Source organism: Eurytemora carolleeae, unplaced genomic scaffold, assembly GCF_000591075.1.
Source record: "Eurytemora carolleeae unplaced genomic scaffold, Eaff_2.0 scaffold902, whole genome shotgun sequence".
Lineage (NCBI taxonomy): Eukaryota > Metazoa > Arthropoda > Copepoda > Calanoida > Temoridae > Eurytemora > Eurytemora carolleeae.
This window is the reverse complement of record NW_019396789.1, coordinates 43,894-64,743: the sequence shown is the minus strand read 5'-3', so window position 1 is coordinate 64,743 and position 20,850 is coordinate 43,894. Positions and strand designations below refer to the sequence as shown.

At 33.0% G+C, this 20,850-nt stretch overlaps 1 protein-coding gene and 1 long non-coding RNA gene across 3 annotated transcripts in view; one reads left to right on the top strand and one right to left on the bottom strand.

The window, feature by feature from the left end:
* Positions 1-1,888: 1,888 nt before the first annotated feature.
* The window catches only part of LOC111708717 (uncharacterized), a 34,038-nt gene continuing 15,076 nt past the window's right edge, over positions 1,889-20,850 (bottom strand). For both annotated transcript variants that reach the window (XM_023482177.1, XM_023482178.1), the window contains exons 16-27: positions 12,165-12,282; positions 11,924-12,046; positions 7,180-7,243; positions 7,036-7,103; positions 6,520-6,606; positions 6,083-6,166; positions 5,833-5,911; positions 4,884-4,933; positions 4,692-4,762; positions 3,718-3,774; positions 3,269-3,339; positions 1,889-2,389 (exon numbers count right to left, since the gene is read on the bottom strand). In XM_023482177.1, the coding sequence (XP_023337945.1) occupies positions 2,292-2,389; positions 3,269-3,339; positions 3,718-3,774; positions 4,692-4,762; positions 4,884-4,933; positions 5,833-5,911; positions 6,083-6,166; positions 6,520-6,606; positions 7,036-7,103; positions 7,180-7,243; positions 11,924-12,046; positions 12,165-12,282 (970 nt within the window). In that variant the 3' untranslated portion in view covers positions 1,889-2,291. The remainder of the gene's footprint in view (positions 2,390-3,268; positions 3,340-3,717; positions 3,775-4,691; positions 4,763-4,883; positions 4,934-5,832; positions 5,912-6,082; positions 6,167-6,519; positions 6,607-7,035; positions 7,104-7,179; positions 7,244-11,923; positions 12,047-12,164; positions 12,283-20,850) is intronic.
* On the top strand, positions 14,921-19,922 carry LOC111708721 (uncharacterized). The gene is made up of 8 exons (XR_002766721.1): positions 14,921-15,601; positions 15,850-15,947; positions 16,197-16,320; positions 17,423-18,052; positions 18,502-18,587; positions 19,029-19,104; positions 19,538-19,599; positions 19,654-19,922. It is a non-coding gene; the product is annotated as an uncharacterized LOC111708721 (long non-coding RNA).

Below are 20,850 nucleotides of genomic sequence, written 5' to 3'. Positions count from 1 at the left end.
TGGAAACCTTAAAAATCCCACCAAAAAGAGTTTTCCAGGCCGTAACTAGTTAGTCCAGCAGTTGACTTTGGACTTTGGTTTTTTACTACAGTATGTTTTTGACTGTTCATGACTCTGCCATCAACAGTTAAAAAATATTGTTAATAAACCAGCAGAAACATACGTCTTTAAACCAAATTTACGTTTTGTTTTAGACCTGTAAATGCACTTGATTCCCTAAAGATATCTTTAAAATGAATTTGATTTCCGAAGTGGCATTTTCTGAAAATTGAGATTATAACTCAGAAGACTGCATATTAACATATTCGACATATTCTGAAGAAAAAGTTTAGGTGTTTTGGACTTGAAACCTGATGGTCCATTTACAGCAGTATGAGTTAAAATAGTTTTCGATTTCCGTCAGGGGGGGGGGGGGCGTGCGCCCCGCCGTTCCCACCTAAGTTACTGCCTTGCGTTTAATAGATAATACTTCCGGCTTCGGCTCAATACCAGATTCAACCTGAGGATCGTAATAATAAAAAAATTAAGGTCAAATCAGTAAAAACTCTCATTTTTTGTGTGTAACCCTGTATCTAGCCTCAACTGTCAGCTAATATATTGGATAAAATGTTCAGGCTTTTGATAAATTTTATTCCTGGTTTCCGTCCTTCCTGGATATGTTTCCGGATGAGGACGCTTTCTTGAACTTTGCTTTCTGGTTCGTTTTATTAACAGTTCTCACAGCATTTATAGCATCAAGATTTATCAAGATTAAACCTAAACACGTATAATCAAGATTCATCGAGATCAAGTTTAATCACGTGTAATTAATAGTAATCAAGATCAAACCTAAACACGTGTTATCAAGATTACACCAGATGAACCCTAAACATGTGTAATAACGATTAATCAAGATCAAACCTAAACATGTGTGGTATAAAGATTTAAGACAATAACATCTGAATGAAATATTTACAAAAACATGCTGCATTTAAGATTTATGTAATTTATAACAACCCCTATAAATCTCATGGAAAATGTAATTCCTTCAAAATGAATATAGATGGAAATGGAATATAGAAGAAAAGAAGCCATAAAAGTGTATTCAACATCTGACAATATAGAATTCTATCAAAAAAAACTAATCGATAACAGATCATAAGATGATCAAGATGATCAAGATGATCAAGATATTCAAGAAGGTTTAACGCTCTGAGATTCTGAAATATGCTATGAAGTGTGCTATACAGGGTTACAAGTTTTCTCTGCAAGACCGAAGAGCTTGAAGCACTTTTCAGCATCTAAGTTGATAAAACCGAATTGAAAATAATTTTACTTAGTTTTTGTATTTCTCAGATAGTCCTTGTTCAAATTTTGTAATTTTCCGACATTCAAATATTTTATCTAAAACGTATTTTAAATAATAATCCCTCCAATTGAAATACAGGGTGTTCCAATAAACATAGAAAATTAAATCTATTTTGATCCACTTTTTTTTCAATGAATTCTCATGTTTATTGGGACATTTAAAATATCTCAACCTGTGTTAGATTTACCACATGAATCCATGTATTGCAAGCATTATTTACATAGATTTTTAACTTAATAAAAACATAATCTAATTCTGCATTTTCAATCATTTTCTAAAAATAAAGTAAAAATGAATCGAGAAAATGTGTTCTTAAACATCAAAGAGAATCTACAAAGATATTATTGCTCCATGGACCCTTGATTTACCGCTAGATTATGTTGGAATCTCCACGTTTACATATTATTCTCTTTTCAAAATCATAAAATCGAAAGAAAAATTACAGTTCGACTTATTTTTGGTAGATTGTCAATCCAAAACCTCATTTAATTGCGATTATATCTCTTTTTATTAAATTTTATTAAATCTCTTAACATAAACAAGATTAGAAATTAACAGACTTTATTGATTCAAAATGAGTAAGATGTTTCTTTTTGAGAACAGTTTTTATTGGAAATGAAAAAAAATGTGCTAAAATAATTAGTCCTTTAAAACTTTAATGCCATCAAAGTAACACGATTTTACATCTGGTTATTTCTGCAATTTCAAAGCAATGTCTTTCAGTTTTAAATGAAATATGTTCAACACGAAGCATCTGAATAATATACAAATAATATAAAATACAATATTACTAACAAATTTGACAAAACTTAAATAAAACTTGATGTCTCCGATAGATTTTATCCGACAGATTTCGGAGAATATGTTTCTTGTTTCCTTAATCCTTCAAATCCATTGGAAGTCGTAGATTTAATCCGACAGAATTCGGAGGTCTTCGGTAGATTTATTTCTCCGGTAGTTTCAATCCTATGTATGTTGGTGGATTAGTAAAAGATCCTGTCTCCGAAGGTTCTGTTGTGAGAGGTGGGGGCTCCTTGTATCCTGTAAACCAAGGGGTCATTCAAATAGTCATCAGCAATAAAATCTTTTTTGGAAAAAAATTTAGTTTTTGCCACAAACTCTGATTTTCTAATCCCATATATGATATATATCTGAATCTGAATCATTATCTTAGATACAAAACTATGAATTCTGTACGGTCAAATAATCTAAGTTTGATATATCAAAGTTTTTACACAGGTTGCAAAAATATAAGGATTAGAAAATTTAAGTTTATGGCAAAGGCTCAATTCCTTTCATAGAAACATAACTGAAGTAAACCCAAATTTTGATTCTTGTTTTTTTTAACCGAATTCTTTTCTAAAGAGCTGTGAGAAACAAAAAGATTTTAAGTTTTTTTAATGCAAGCCAGGCAACAATTTTTTTAACTTAAGTCATAAAAAGAAAGTTCATAAATATGAATATGAAAAGGCTATTTCAAAGATAAACCTGAGAAATTTAACCCGTCTTTAATAATTCTGCGATCACATAAACTAAAGCTATCTTAGTTTAAAATCTTACTGTTTTCTAACAAGACGTTTATTTTGACGAGCTGTTAAAGAAAAAAAAATAGGATTTGTTTTTCTTTAATTCAACGTTTAAGAACGTACCAGTAATTCCACGATAAATTAACGCTTTACTTTTTATGACATCGGAGTGGTTCATAGATAGGTCTACAATTGTCTCAATTTGCTAATCTCTATGGTATGCAATTTGATGTCTTAGACCATTAATAGTTTAAACTATAAATTCTAATGTCAAAATTTGACTCAGGAGGTACAGATAGTTATTATTAAAAATACAGTTTAGACTAAAAATCAACATGTTAATGCACACAATTTAAAAAACTGGTTCTTAATTACTGATTTGACAAACCCTTGCCTATATCATGATATTTGATAGGATATGTGAGCTGATTTCCTCCGTCCCAGGTATACAGAAACCCACTAGGCCTGAGTAGGAAGATAGTAAACAATGTCGTCTTCCTTATGAACTTGATTAAACTTTAAACTTGCTAAACAACACAAATGAAGGAAAATACAATGATTAATTTAAACTTAACAGTTACTATATAGTGTAAGTGACTAGGATTCAGAACAAGGATTTAGAAAGTCTTTGATTTCCGATAATTGATGAATAAAACAATGAATTTAAAAAAGACTGAACATTGATGAGTTTTTAAATTATTGGAAATTTATTTGTTTTGAAGAATTGGAAACTGGACAAATTCTTTAATATCTACCTCAATTCTTCAGGTGGAAAAATGGGAAACTCTGAAACTTTCTGAAGAAATGTATATACAATCAAAAATTAAATCCAGAAAATATTACCTATTAGTTCTATCCTTGTTATCTTTTCTTGGATTATAACCAAGCATAGTTGTGTGCCTTAAACATGAAATAATTTAAATTGAAGAAAAATGAAATATGTAAATTTAACTTATAGAAGTAGCCAGGGGAAGGCAGGCGGCCATGAGCCAGCACTATTTTCCCTTCCGTGCCACATATTAGCTTTTCTCTCTTCCGGCAGCCATGAGCCACCACTATTTCCCCTTCCGTACTTCAGTATTGCATCTTGAAATATCACAAAGTCTAAAGATTATTCAATTATTGACTCATTATACTAAATCCATCTTAAAATCACTCATTAACCAACTTTGTGATATTTCAAGATGCAATACTCAGTCAAATTTGTCAAAAATTTCATTGTAAAACAGTTTAAGAATTCAACACAGTAAATATTAATCTTAAGTAGAATTGAATAAATGGTTTGAGTTGTGCTCTTTTTAGCGTGACGCGGCTGGATTTTTAAAATCACACTTTAAAGGCCCTAAATATACCATTTAAAAAGTAGTTTTGCCCGGAAGAGTCAAATGTGGTGGTACGGAAGGGGAAATAGTGGTGGCTCATGGCTGCCGGAAGAGAAAAAAGCTGATATGTGGCACGGAAGGGGAAATAGTGGTGGCTCATGGCCGCCTGCCTTCCGCCGCTCATAGAATATATTAATAGGGTTACCCACAAAGGTTGATCTAATATCTATCCACTACTTAAGGATCTACTAGCTATCAGCTACGTAAAGATATGCTAGCTATCAGCTACCTAAAGATCTACTATAAGCTACCCAGCTACCAAAAGATATACTATCTCTCAGCTACATACAAATCTACAAACTAGTTGTTACAAAAAGATCTACCTACTAGCTTTCAACTACCTAAAGACTTACAATCTATCAACTTTTTAAAGATCTATAACTAGCTATCAGCTACCTAAATATCTACTATCAATCAGCTATATATGTCAGCTACCTAAAGGGATTTGTAAAGGGTAGTTCTATCTCCAGCATCTGATGTGTGTATAGATCCAATGCGAGTCGTATCTAAATAAAATCGTAAACACATCTTTTAAATCGATGTTTGATTTACTAAATGTAAAATAAAATATCTGCAAATATTTAAATTTTTAAACACGAGAATACAAATTTATAATTCAAGAGATACCTTTGTATCTCTAGTATCAGTCCTATCCACTGCGTAAAGTACTCCACAAGCTTAAAAATATCAGGAATAAGATATTTTCAGGTCAAGGTCAAAGTCAAGATCAAGATCAAGGTTAAATTAAAAATCAGGGTCAAGGTCGATTTCGAAACGAGGGTCACGTGCAAGGTAAATATTAAAAAGAAGGTTATTTTGGTTATACTTAATTTGAAAACTTCTATTCAAAGTAGGGTTTCCACTTTCCAGCGAACGAATAGTTTCGCGAAAAAATGCGAAAATTTTCGGTCACATTTCGCGAATTTTTTTAGCGAAAATGCGAAAATAATTTCGCAAAATTTGAGAATTTCGCGAAAATATTTTTGCGATATGCGAAAACTTAGTGAAAACCACGAGTTTTATAGCTTCAAAAATTAATTGCTCAAAGAGATTGTGGAATTCTCTGCTCTGATAGCTCAATATTTGAAGTTTTATTATGTCATATAAATAATTTCTTTTCTTTTACTTTAATAAATGTTTGATGAAGAGAATTTGATTTCACAAGCATAATTTCCATTTTTTCGTGAAATTTTCGTATTTTTTCGCGAGCGAACGAAATGCGAAAATGAAGCGAAATTTTCGCGAAACGTTTTTTCCTTTTCGCTGGAAACCCTAATTCAGAGGAATTAATTATTTGCCACAAATTCTGATTTTGTGATCTCTTTGAACCCCAACGTCATATAGACCTTAGATATTTCAAACTATGAATTCTGTTGGATCAAATAATCTGATTTGAAATATCAAAGGTTTACACTATATAGGTATTAGAAAATTTGAGTTTGTGGCAAAGACTCAATTCCTTTTGCTTGTAATCAAGGTCAAATTTTCGGTTAGGGTTAAGATTTAGAATAAAGCTAATATAATTTAATGCATAGATGCATACTGCTTAGATAATGATTCAACAGAGTTTTCAAACCTATAAACATATCTCCCACAAGATTGTGATTCAACGTAATATTCCAGGCCCAGGTCAACTCAAAATTCCAGGCAGATATCTAGATAGATAAATTCCAGGCATATACCTAGATAGATAAATTCCAGGCAGATATTTAGATAGATAAATTACAGGCAGATATCTAGATAGATAAATTCCATGCAGATATCTACTCCATACTCCTTGCCCATAACCAAGAAAAAGGGCTGAAATGTTATAAATCAATGACGACCTTTAAAACTAGAGTGTTGTTATTTTCTTTCATCGCCATAATTGCCCAAAGACCATTTTCATCGATAGCAAGGTCAACAAACACCTAAAACAGGGTTTCAGAATAAATACCATAAAGAAAATGTCTTACGAAACCTTTCCCGATGCTATAACGGATTCACATTGAGAAACTAAAAGAAAAGTTTAGAAAAAATGGCGTAACCTTTCTTTAAAAAACTACCCATAAAGGAACTATACAGAATTTGGAGATCAGGATATTTTGGATATCATAATAATAATTATTCGGATTAGGAATCCGTATAATGACAGTTTTCTATACTATCGATCTATCTATTTAATGATATGCTTGATTCAACTATTATCATTATTACATATACTGTTTAGCGCCTGCACTTTCTTGAAAATTGGATAAAACTATTGTCTAAAATTTCTACTAACCCGTCCTCCCATCTCTGGGTAGAGTCTTGTAAGGAACTCTGGTCCTTCTCGTTTCTTAACATCCTCACACCGCAGATTTGGCTCCATCTATTTTATTCAAAATATAACGTTTTCATATTGATAAATTTTCGAGGCCTGTAAAACTGCGGAAAAAAAAGTGATATTATGTGTATTTGATGTTGGTTTAAAGCTAATAGTTTAACTAGTTTAAAATCAACTTGTAAAGTGCAATGGGTCGGTGTACTGTTCACTGAACAATTACTGTGTTTCATTTGTTTCAAGTCAAAAACTATTTGAAATTTGAAATTAAAAATCGTATTCCTATTCTAAAGTTTTACGGATCTCATGTACTAAAACTTATCTCAGCACTCCAATAGTCATTGATTCTATAAAAGGTATTCTAATATATTAGTATTTAGATCTGGCGCAGAAATAATCCCAATCCTGACAATATTATGTTTTATATACCATTTTTCAATTTCTAGAACAATCCATTTAAGAGCTTTTTTAAATTACCAAATCTTTTTGCTTCTCTCTAGGTATAGGTAAACATCTCAGCTCATGAGTAGATAAATCCATCTTCACTAAATAATTTTTTTTATTCAAAAATAATTTATTGTTTTAAATCTTCAGATATTCTTCAAGGTTTGTTTAGCTTACCTATCGCTTCTTTTTCTTCACTAAAGTAGAAGAAGGAACCATTGTACACAACATTTGAGGTTCCCTAGACAATATACATTCAAGGTTCCCTAGACAATATACATTCAAGGTTCCCCAGACAATATACATTCAAGGTTCCCTAGACAATATACATTCGAGATTCCCTAGACAATATACATTCGAGGTTCCATCGACAATATACATTCGAGGTTCCCTAGACAATATACATTCGAGGTTTCCTAGACAATATACATTCGAGGTTTCCTAGAAAATATACATTCGAGGTTCCCTAGACAATATACATTCAAGGTTCCCTAGACAATATACATTCAAGGTTCCCTAGAAAATATACATTCAAGGTTTCTTAGACAATATACATTCGAGGTTTCTTAGACAATATACATTCGAGATTCCCTATACAATATACATGCGAGGTTTCCTATACAATATACATGCGAGGTTTCCTAGAGTCTAGACAATATACATTCAAGGTTCCCTAGACAATATGCATTCGAGATTCCCTAGACAATATACATTCAAGGTTCCCTAGACAATATACATTCGAGGTTTCCTAGACAATACACATGCAAGGTTCTCTAGACAATATATATTCGAGGTTTCCTTGACAATATACATTCAAGGTTCCCTAGGCAATGCATTCGAGGTTCCATAGACAAAATACATTCGAGGCTCTCTAGACAATATACATTCGAGGTTTCTTAGACAATATACATTCGAGGTTCCCTAAACAATATACATTCGAGGTTCCCTAGACAATATACATTCAAGGTTCCCCAGACAATATACATTCGAGATTTCTTAGACAATATACATTCGAGGTTCCCTAAACAGTATACATTCGAGGTTCCCTATACAATATACATTCGAGGTTTCCTAGACAATATACATTCAAGGTTCCCTAGACAATATACATTCAAGGTTCCCTAGACAATATACATTCAAGGTTCCCCAGAAAATATACATTTGAGGTTCCCTAGACCCTATACAATATTGTGAGCTGAACAAAAGGAATAATACTCGAAAGAGGGAAAGGCGAGTTGGCAAGGAAAACCCTCTTTTCTACCAGACACAGATAGATGATAACTTCTTGAAAAAGTATATTTCAGTAACGAGGTTTCCTACAAAATACAGATTGTTATTGGCGTACATGCATATAAATAATAATAGTTAATAAAGATTAAACAGTTGAAGGGTTTTTTTTTATCAATAAATGAGTATTGGAATTCTAGGTTTTGTAGGTTTAGTAGGATTGGAGATTTTAGGTTTAGTTCTGAGATATGATGAGTGGAGCTGTCCGGAGCAAGGTTCTCAGCTACAGGATCTTCTGCTAGTCCGTGAATTGTTTCCTGAGGGAGCTGCTTTTCTACATCGAGGAATGGGAATAACTGGTTCATAGGAGGATCAGAGTTGAGTGGAGGAACAGTATTTGTAGACGGATCAAACTCAAATGGAGGATCTGGTTTGAGCGGAGAGGCTGGGTTGACAGTCGGATCCGGTTCTATTGGAGGGCCTGGATTGGTAAGTGAGACTGGATTGATTGGAGGATCAGGTATGGTTGGAGGTTCCAGATTGCTTGGAGGCTCTGGATTGAGTGGAGAGGCTGGATTGATTGGAGGATCAGGGTTGAAAGGAGGAATTGGATAGGTAGGCGGATCAGGTTTGGTTGTAGGTCTTGGATTGGTAGGTGAGATGGGATTGGTTGGAGGGTCAGGGCTGGAAAGAGGGATTGGATGGGTGGGTGCATCAGGTTCGGTTGTAGGCTCCAGATTGTTTGGAGGATCTGGTTTGAGCGGAGAGGCTTGATTGACAGCCGGATCAGGTCCTGTTGGAGGTCCTGGATTGGTAGGAGGATCATAGTTGGATGAAGGGATTGAATGGGTGGGCGGATTAGGTTCGGTTGAAGGTTCCAGACTGTTTAGAGGATCTGGTTTGAGCGGAGAGGCTGGATTGGCAGCCTGGTCAGGTCCTATTGGAGGGCCTGGATTGTTTGGAGGAACAGGGTTGGAAGGAGGAATTGGGTGGGTGGGCGGATCAGGTTCGGTTGGAGTTTTCAGGCTGTTTGTAGGGCCTGGTTTCAGCGGAGAGGTTGGGTTGGTTGGAGGATCAGTGTTGGAAGAAGGGATGGAATAGGTGGGCGGATCAGGTTCAGCAAGGTTCTCCACATTGTATGGAGGATCTGGTTTGAGCAGAGAGGCTGGATTGGCAGCCAGATCAGGTTCTGTTGGAGGTCCTGGGTTGATAGGTGAGACCGAATTGGTTGGAGGGTTGGGGTTGGAAAGAGGGATCGGATGGGTGGGCAGATCAGGTTCGGTGGGAGGTTCCAGGCTGTTTGTAGGATCTGGATTTAGTGGAGAGGCTGGATTGGTTGGAGGATCAGTGTTGGAGGGAGGAGCGGTCATGTTGGTATGGGAGTTCAGAAGGTCCATGGCGGTTCTTCGGGCGGCGTAGAGTGCAGAGCGGTCGCAAGTCAGGAGGCCTGGGTTGGACCTCATGCAGTTCTCGTATAATCCATTGAAGACTTCTATGGCAAAGGGATCGTTCCACTTGATTGCCTGCCAGAACTGTATTGTGAGACTCCTGATGACATAGTTGGGATCGAGGTCACGTACATGATTGGTTGGTGTGTGGCAAGCCAGGCATTCCTGGTAGTGGCAGGGAGATGATCTTGTACAGGTTCTCTGAGGTTCCTGGTGTGGAGTCTCGGAGGTGTCTCCATTCAGGGGGTCCTGNCTGAGTTATGAATAAACTAACCATGAAAGGTATCCAGAGTTATGAATAAACTAACCATGAATGGTATCCTGAGTTATGAATAAACTAACCATGAAAGGTATTATAAGTTATGAAAAAACTAATCATGAAAGGTATCCTGCGTAATGAATAAATTAATTATGAAAGATATCCTGAGTAATGAATAAACTAACCATGAAAGGTATCCTGAGTTATGAATAAACTAACCATGAAAGGTATCCTAAGGTATGAATAAAATAACCATGAAAGGTATTCTGAGTTATGAATAAACTAACATTGAATGGTATCCTGAGTTATAAATAAACTAACCACGAATGGTATCCTGAGTTTGAATAAACTAACCATTAAAGGTATCCTGAGTTTGAATAAACTAACCATGAAAGGTATCCTGAGTTATGAATAAACTAACCTTGAAAGGTATCCTAATTTATGAATAAACTAACCATGAAAGGTATCCTGAGTAATGAATAAACTAATTATGAAAGGTATCCATGAGTAATGAATAAACTAACCATGAAAGGTATCCTGAGTTATGAATAAACCAACCATGAAAGGTATCCATGAGTAATGTATAAACTAACCATGAAAAGTATCCTAAGTAAAGAAAAAACTAGTATAAAAAGTATCCATGAGTAATGAATAAACTAACCATAAAGGTATTCTGATTAATGAATAAACTAATCATGAAAGGTATCCATGAGTAAAGAATAAACTAATCATGAAAGGTATCCATGAGTAATGAATTAACTAACCATGAAAAGTATCCTAAGTAATGAACAAACTAATATAAAAAGTATCCATGAGTAATGAATTAACTCATTTTGAAAAGTATCCATGAGTAATGAATAAACTGATAATGAAAGGTATCCTGAGTAATGAATAAACTGATAATGAAAGGTATCCTGAGTAATTAATAAACTAACCATAAAAGGTATTCTTAATGAATAAACTAACCATGAAAGGTATCCTGAGTAATGAATAAACTAATATAAAAAGTGTCCATGAGTAATGAATAAACTAATTTTGAAAAGTATCCATGAGTAATGAATAAACTGATAATGAAAGGTGTCCTGAGTAATGAATAAACTAACCATGAATGGTATCCTGAGTTATGAATAAACTAACCAGGAATGGTATCCTGAGTTATGAATAAACTAACAATGAATGGTATCCTGAGTTATGAATAAACTACTCATGAATGGTATCCTGAGTTATGAATAAACTAGCCATGAATGGTATCCAGAGTTATGAATAAACTAACCAGGAATGGTATCCTGAGTAATGAATAAACTAACCACGAATATTATCCTGAGTTATGAATAAACTAACCACGAATGGTATCCTGAGTTATGAATAAACTAACCATGAAAGGTATCCTGACTTATGAATAAACTAACCATGAAGGGTATCCTGAGTAATGAATAAACTAACCATGATAGGTATCCTGAGTTATAAATAAACTAACCACAAATGGTATCCTGAGTTATGAATAAACTAACAATGAAAGGTAACCTAAGTTATGAATAAACAAACCATGAAAGGTATCCTGAGTAATGAATAAACTAACCACGAATGGTATCCTGAGTAATGAATTAACTAACCATGAAAGGTATCCTGAGTTATGAATAAACTAACAATGAAAGGTATCCTGAGTTATGAATAAACTAACAATGAAAGGTATCCTGAGTAATGAATAAACTAACCACGAATGGTATCCTGAGTAATGAATAAACTAACCATGAAAGGTATCCTGAGTTATGAATAAACTAACAATGAAAGGTATCCTGAGTTATGAATAAACTAACCATGAAAGGTATCCTCAGTTATGAATAAACTAACAATGAATGGTATCCTGAGTAATGAATAAACTAACCATAAAAGGTGTCCTGAGTATTGAATAAACTAACCATGAATGGTATCCTGAGTAATGAATAAACGAACCATGAAGGGTGTCCTGAGTAATGAATAAACTAACCATGAAAGGTATCCTGAGAGAATGGTTTCTTGAAGCCTGCTCCGACCTGAATCTATCCTCATCAGGAAATTCTTGAATTGTACTTCTCTCTCCTGTAGTTAATCCACCACTAATTGTCCAGATCTTCAGAATATGATATTCAAATATTTTTAATTGAAAAATAAGGAAACTTTTTAGGAAAGCAAACATTAAAACTTCAGATATACATTTGTTAGAGGATAAACTAAATATCTAATATTTCCTTATGATGGTTTGTAGGATCTCTTGGACTAGGATCCATCATCCAACCTCCTTGTTGGTCAGGGGTATACTTCTTAAACACAGGCTTCCCAATAGTTTCCAGGGTACAGTCCTCACTCCTATACAATACAGGAGTATTTACAGTATACAGTATACAGGGTACACAGTCCTATACAATACAGGATTATACACACTATACAGTATACAGGGTATACAGTTCTATACAATACAGGACTATATACACTATACAGTATACAGTATACAGGGTATACAGTTCTATACAATACAGGACTATATACATTATACAGTATCCAAGGTACACAGTCCTATACAATACAGGACTATATACACTATACAGTATACAGGGTATACAGTCCTATAAAATACAGGACTTACAGGGTACACAGTCCTATACAATACAGGACTATATACACTATACAGAATGCAGGGTATACAGGACTATATACACTATACAGTATACAGGGTTTACAGTCCTATACAATACAGGACTATATACATTATACAATATACAGGGTACACAGTCATAAACAATACAGGAATATATACACTATACAGTATACAGGGAACGCAGTCCTTTACAATACAGGACTATATACACTATACAGTATACAGGGTATACAGTCCTAAACAATACAGGACTATATACACTATGGAGTATACAGGGTATACAGTCCTATACAATACAGGAGTATTTAGTAATTTACACTATACAGAATACAGGGTACACAATCCTATACAATACAGGACTATATACACTATACAGTATACAGGGTACACAGTCCTATACAATACAGGATTTACACTTACAGAATACAGGGTATTCAGTCCTATACAATACAGGACTATATACACTATGGAGTATACAGGGTATACAGTCCTATACAATACAGGAGTATTTACACTATACAGTATACAGGGTACACAGTCCTATACAATACAGGACTATATACACTATACAGTATACAGGGTACACAGTCCTATACAATACAGGAGTATTTACACTATACAGTATACAGGATATACAGTCCTATACAGTATACAGGACTATATACATTATACAGTATACAGGGTACACAGTCCTATACAATACATAACTATATACACTATAGAGTATACAGGGTATACAGTCCTATACAATACAGGACTATATACACTATACAGTATACAGGGTTTACAGTCCTATACAATACAGGACTATATGCATTATACAGTATACAGGGTACACAGTCCTATACAATACAGGACTATATACACTATACAGTATACAGGGTATACAGTCCTAAACAATACGGGACTATATACACTATGCAGTATACAGGGTATACAATACAGGAGTATTTACACTATACAGAATACAGGGTACACAATCCTATACAATACAGGACTATATACATTGTACAGTATACAGGGTACACAGTCCTATACAATACAGGACTATAAAAACTATACAGTATACAGGGTATACAGTCCTATACAATACAGGACTATATACACTATACAGTATACAGGGTACATAGTCCTATACAATACAGGACTATATACACTATACAGTATACAGGGTACACAGTCTATACAATACAGGACTATATACATTATACAGTATACAGGGTATACAGTCCTATACAATACAGGACTATATACACTGTACAGTTTACATGGTATACAGTCCTATACAATACAGGAGTATTTACACTATACAGTATACAGGATACACAGTCCTATACAATACAGGACTATATACACTATACAGTATACAGGGTACACAGTCCTATACAATACAGGAGTATTTACACTATACAGTATACAGGATATACAGTCCTATACAGTATACAGGACTATATACATTATACAGTATACAGGGTACACAGTCCTATACAATACATAACTATATACACTATAGAGTATACAGGGTATACAGTCCTATACAATACAGGACTATATACACTATACAATATACAGGGTATACAGTCCTATACAATACATGACTATATACATTATACAGTATACAGGGTCAAAAGTCCTATACAATACAGGACTATATACACTATACAGTATTCAGGGTACACAGTCCTATACAATACAGGACTATATACACTATACAGAATGCAGGGTATACAGTCCTATACAATACAGGACTATATACACTATACAGTATACAGGGTTTACAGTCCTATACAATACAGGACTATATGCATTATATATACAGGGTATACAGTCCTATACAATACAGGACTATATACACTATACAGTATACAGTGTATACAGTCCTATACAATACAGGACTATATACAGGTACAAAGTCCTATACGAAGTAGTTAAAGCAAATTTACTCTGTAACATATTGGAAATTATTAACATTTTTAGTCTTCTCAAAAGCACGTTAATAAAAGGAGGACTGGTTGAAAAAATAAAAGATTTCAAACTGTTGTGCACACTCTCACCTCTGATCCTTCAGTAAAAGTAAATTCATCCTAAAGTCTGACCGCATCAACCTTGTTGAAAAGTTGACCCGGCTCAGAAATCGAATGTACTAAGGCTGCCAATTTGCAATTTACTCAAGTTTCCATTGCTTGAGAACTAGGGAAATCTGAGAAAATATACGAAAATGCTCACAGCGCGGGGTAAGTAAAGTTTAAAAAGCTAAGATCATCATTAGATATAAGGGCACGTAGCGCACTGGATTCTGAGTAAATTTCATTAGTATTATATTCTAATTTATAATAGTTTAAAAATAACTCAATAAACTCCTTCACTTATTATTTTAGGGTGTGTCAGTCTAAAAAAACTAACAGGGAATTTGTTTGAAGAAGCCTCTGTTCGATACATTTTTAGTCAAAGTGTTTACTATAGCAGCAATAAAACGTTATTTTACTGTATATAAATCTGCGGAGAAAATTTACATTAATATTTTTAGTCTGCATTACATTCTACTTATCTTGATCAAATGAATTGTAGTTCCACAATTTCTTCAAATTGTTAAAAAAAGCATCAACCATTAATTTTTACAGAGTATTTACTTCAATACCATTACTAAACATGCAAAGGACCTGAAAGGTTTTTCTTAATTAGTCCAATCAAAGTTTACCTGATATAACTAATATGTAAACTTTGTTAAGACAAAATGAAAATCTCTCTGATTGGGAGATGGATTCTGATCATCCCTACACTACCAGTTTCAAGCTTAGTATTAACGGATACAATGGTTTCTCAAGCTGTTTCAGATAAAAGAAAGTTGAGAAAATTCATAAAAATTTTGTTACTTTACATATTTTTGTTTTAGTATCGGTTCTCCCTGCGGTTGTTCGTCTAGGAGTGTTAAATGATTCCATTTTCTCCTTGTATGGAAAGGATGTTGACTTGACCCATTGTTCTGGTATTTCAGGAATATCAATGGAAATTATAGAAATCATAAAAGAGGTTGTTAAACACTGAACATTAGTATTCATTATGTTTCCGCTAATAATGCACCATGTGTAAGAATGGCTAAAATGATTCTTCCATTTTTTCTGTTGTACTGCTCAATTTTATGAGGTGGTTGTAAAGGGGCTGTCAGTTTATTTTAAACCCTTTAATAAAATTGCTTTTGCAGCCTACAGATTGAAAAAAACCAAACCATTCAAAGTCAGTTAAAATTAAGACCCTCCAAACCAATATTTTCTGTTCAGAGGTTGGGTTGGAATATAACTTGTATTAACCCGAAATCAAATACATTTGGTATGAAGATAAATGGGTCTTGGAATGGAATACTTGGGAGTCTGGAAAGGTAGTATATAGCGAGTTATGTAAGAATATGAGCCCCCAGAGCCCTTATTAAATGAGTGTGCTCAGTTACAACCCTTCATTTGTAGAGTGATGTGTTCGATTAACAAGATTACACTTTAAAAACTTTGTTTGCTGTTTTTGATAAATAATACCAACCTGAAGAGCCACAATAAAAAGCTTAAATTGTTAATTAAAGAGGGAATTCCGCTCCGTGAAATCTTGTATATTAAAAGCTGGGTGATTTTTTCAGAAGAGAAATTGATTTGGCAGCTATATCATTAACAATAACACCTGAAAGAAATCAAGATTTTCAGTTCTTGCATCCAATTGGGGAGGATGGAATTTACTTAGTATCAAGAATATCTAAAACCCAGGTAGCTTCTTGTTCATTATTAAAGGGAGTGTTCGCAAAAATGAAAAGGGGTATAGGCTTACAGCGAAAAATAAGCGCTTTTGATTACTACTAATCTTACTTCCTACCTGTTGCCTCTATAAAGAGAAAACTGTTAAAAACAACACATACTGAAGAACGTAGCATCCATACAAATTCGGAAAGTTGCAACATTCAACTTGGATTGTAAAATGATAAATTTAATTCCAAACAAATCATTCAGATATTACAACCAATAGTCATCAATTATTTTTCGACGCATTCATATAAAGTTAATATTTCATAATATATTTATTTTGTATTTTCAAAAATTATTTCGCAAGCACTGGATTTTCGAACATTCCTGGAAAATATGAAAATGTTGTCTTCAATATAAAAAATCCTCGAAACAGGAATAAAATGTTTTCAATAACTGTCAGATCATAAAAAATAAAAAAATATTATAAAGTGTCAACTATTCGTCGAAAAATAATCGATGACTATTGGATGTAATATCTGAATGATTTGTTAGGAATTAGATTGATTTTTTATGATTCAAGTTGAATATTGAAACTTTCTAAATTTGTAAGGATGCTACGTTCTTCAGTATGAGTCGTTTTTAACAATTTTTTCCTGATAGACTTAACAGATAGAAGTAAGATTAGTAGCGATCAAAAGTGCTTATTTAAATTTTTCACTGTAAGCCTTTACCCCCCTTTCATTTTTCTCGAGCACTCCCTTTTAAATACCAGTAAATTAACAAAGGTGAACACCATATCTGAGAACTTGTAATATAGATGATTTAGTCAAATTCAATCTTCCCTTGAAGGGATCCTTTCAAAAACATGGTCCAAAAGGTATATTTGGTTGAATGAAGAATGAATTCTACCCCCTGTTATAGTTAACATAAGCGTTATTATGAAGATTTTCCCAGATCAAATGATTTTATTAAATTAAGTCCCAAAAATAACATAAACAAAGTTTTCAGTTATTTTAAAGACTAAAAATAAAGTTCTGGAAATATCTTAGAATTGTTTTGAAACACAAACCTTGTACTTCATTAAATATCAATAACAATGATTCTTCTATGACATAAAATATTTCAGAAAACTCGACATTTGTTTGGAATTATATTTGGAGGAATTGCTTCAGATGTCTGGATATCTCTTACCATATACATTTTAATAACAGGAACTTTGGTTTATCATAAACATTGAATTAATTCCATTTTAACATGCTTTGCATACATCAATTTCCCTGTAAGTCATTAGATCTTGACATCCATTATTTGCTTTATAACTAAATACAACATTTGATCTGTCAAACCTGGCCCTAAACGTATAGGCCACTAAGCCCAAAGTCTATTCTAACCACAGTGCCTAGCCCCCCTTTTTTAACAACAATCCAACGTGTAGAGTTGTGACCTGTAATTAGTTTTATTAGATAAATAGTATATATAAGATTAAAAAAAATAGAGAAAATATCATGATTTATGAAGAAAAGTTTAAATTATAATTATAGCTATTAAATGACAATGTAGTAAGTTACTATAGAAAAATTATAATAGAGAAGATGTCAATGAACCATTTCAAAAGGTTAAAATTACTTAAAGGAACAAATTCCTTCTCAGACATATGATAAATATTTTTAACTTTAAGATAATATAATACATTTAGGAATTCTCTTTACATGGATTAAGTCTAGAGAAAGTGGAAACCCCTGTATCACCCTGTTAGGTGACAACTTGACAAGCATCTTTAAATATATAAAATGATAATCTTTTTTTGTCTGTTTTGTGTTTGAATGTCCAACCATAACTCATAAACTCCTTGACTAGTCCGATGTTCCTCAAATTTAATCTTTTATAAAGTGTAGTTTCCAAGCAAATCTGAGTTCCCAATCTGGTATTTTGTGAAAATAGCCCAGGAACCCAGCTTTGCCTGTAAACTAAGTTTTTTTTACAAAAGTTAACCTTCTCAACTTGAAACTTGTATACCAAGGTAAGAACATTTTTGTGGTTCTACCAAGTTCCCCAATTAAAATTTAAGGGAAATTGGTCAAGTGGTTTTTGATTTCTGATCAGACATACAAACAAACAAACATAGATTACTTCTTTATATATATATATATATATATAGAGATTATTGACTAAAAGAGAGAATTAAGTCATTCCTTTTAAACATAGATGTCTCTGAGAACTGTTACAATTTCTTTATGGCGAGTGCCTGGCAGATTCCTCTTATCAATCAACCAATTTCAACCAGCAACAAGGTAGATATAAATTGAGCTGTATTGATCAGTCCTATTAGCACAAGACACTGTGTCTATGGACATATAAATATATATGTATACAAGTTTGCTATAGCTGGCCAAACGGCTGGACCTAATTGGCTGCATTCTTTTTTTTAAGGGAACTATGGTTAACCTTGGGGTGACATTTGAAATTTTAGAAATTCAACCATAATAATAAATTAAAATGCAAAACAGCAAAAGTAACTATAACTATGAATTATAGTCTAAACCTGGACAACACCGGGTTCTCACGCTAATTAGACATATTATTGTTACTTAGACCAAGAGGATTTACATTACACGTCAGTTCAGTTAAAAAATCCAAAAATAACCTTTTTCCTTTATACTTTGAAACACAGTGTGCAATTCAATGTGCAAGTTTATTTTGTATTCATTCATTCAGTGTTTTAAATTGTGTAGATTTTAGTTCTGAGTAGTTTGTTTCTTGGTATGATTTTGTTTAATACCTATACAGCTGTCCTTACATCAAATGCGGGTAAGGCATCTATGTCTCATAAAAAAGTAAAAAGCAAGATAGCTTGCAAATTTAGTAAAGTTGAAACTTGAAAATAAGACATTTTGTACAAATAATAAGTTGAAAAATATGTATCTCCTGTATATCATGTATCTTTGCTTTGATAAGTTGGAAGTAATATATTATGCATCTTTAAAAAGTATACATCTTGGGAAATGCATAGGAATATAATTTCTTCTGGAAACTTAAGGGGTTAGATTGTCCACCCTTCCTGCATCTGAGACATTTTGGCATATTGTTTAATAAGTAGAGAGTAAGATATCTTCGATACCTCGCCACTAAATGTATTTTTCTGAAATGATGGAACAGAAATAAAACTGGAGTCAAATGATCAATAAGGTTTCTTGTATAAGTGTATATTTTAAGTTTAATATAAAACTTTTTACCACTACAGTTGAAAATCATAAAGATGTTGAAATAAACACCTTGGAAGAAGCACTAGAAGGAAACTACAAGGTGAAAACAAATTAAGAATTTTCAATTTTTTATCTAAACGGAGTTTACTTTCAGATTGGAACTTTTCCTGGCGGATTTGGCAGGATTTTATGATCATTTTAGAGTTGAACCATTTCCACATAGTTCATAAAAATTTTAGTATAGCAAAATGATTATCTCACTCAAACATACCGTGAATTGTAAAAAATGCATAAAAAAGTGATTACAAAATTGTTGAAAAACAAAATATTTTAAACTGAAAGAATTTTTTTAACCAAGTTTAAAGAGGCTACATTATGCCACCTATCATCCAAAACTGTTATGTTTTTTAAACTTATAGTGAAATATTGATACCAATTGTCTCAATTATTCTCTTAATGACTTGCACATTTAGTTAAAAAAAAAATGGAAATTGAGATATATTTACCAGTTTTATGATCAGCTATTGCCTTCTCATCTAATTCATAGTAATGCTTTCCCAATTTAAAGCAAATTATGAATAATAAAGATAGTTGGTTTGTTCTTATGGGGTTTGGACTTCAAAAGAATCTACAAGTATTTGAGAAATTTAAAGAATTTTCAAAATCATTAATTCTAAACATGTGCCTCGCATTTCACATATGCAAAATTTAAACATTGAGAAGAGATATGTGTGAAAAAAAATACAGTTGTTTTATAACCATAGTTTTTAGTTAGCTGGGGCTAATTTTAAAATGTTGTAACCTTACTTTTGATGAAACAGAATTTTGTGCTGCTTTTTAAAAAAATGTCTAAAAAGTCAAAGAAATATAAACCAAGTTCTCATCCATATTATTAAAGCTTACTGCCATAAATCCATGACATCAGGGGAAATAGTGATAAGAGAAAAGATCGGCCAGGAAGATTAATTAAGTGTTTTAATCCTACCAAACTTAAAAACTAAAAAATTAGATTTTTGTTGTACATTAAAGCCTGGCCAGCTACAATCCTACTTTGAAATCTTTTTAGGACAGATCAGTCTGTCTGTAGCTTAAATATTTGATAACATCCAAACAGAGTGATTAAATAAATAATCAATGCTATTAAAAGAATCTGAAATTGTATGAACAATTGGTAAGGCTGAACAGCAATCCTTTGGACAGACTTAAGCTTGTAAGGCAAGTTTTAAATTGAAAAAAAGATATGATACATTAAAATGTTTGCATAAAACTAATCCCAATAGATTTGTAAGAATACTAAAAATACCAAAAAAAGACTTTACACTATTGAATAAAGACATTTGATTTTGCAAAA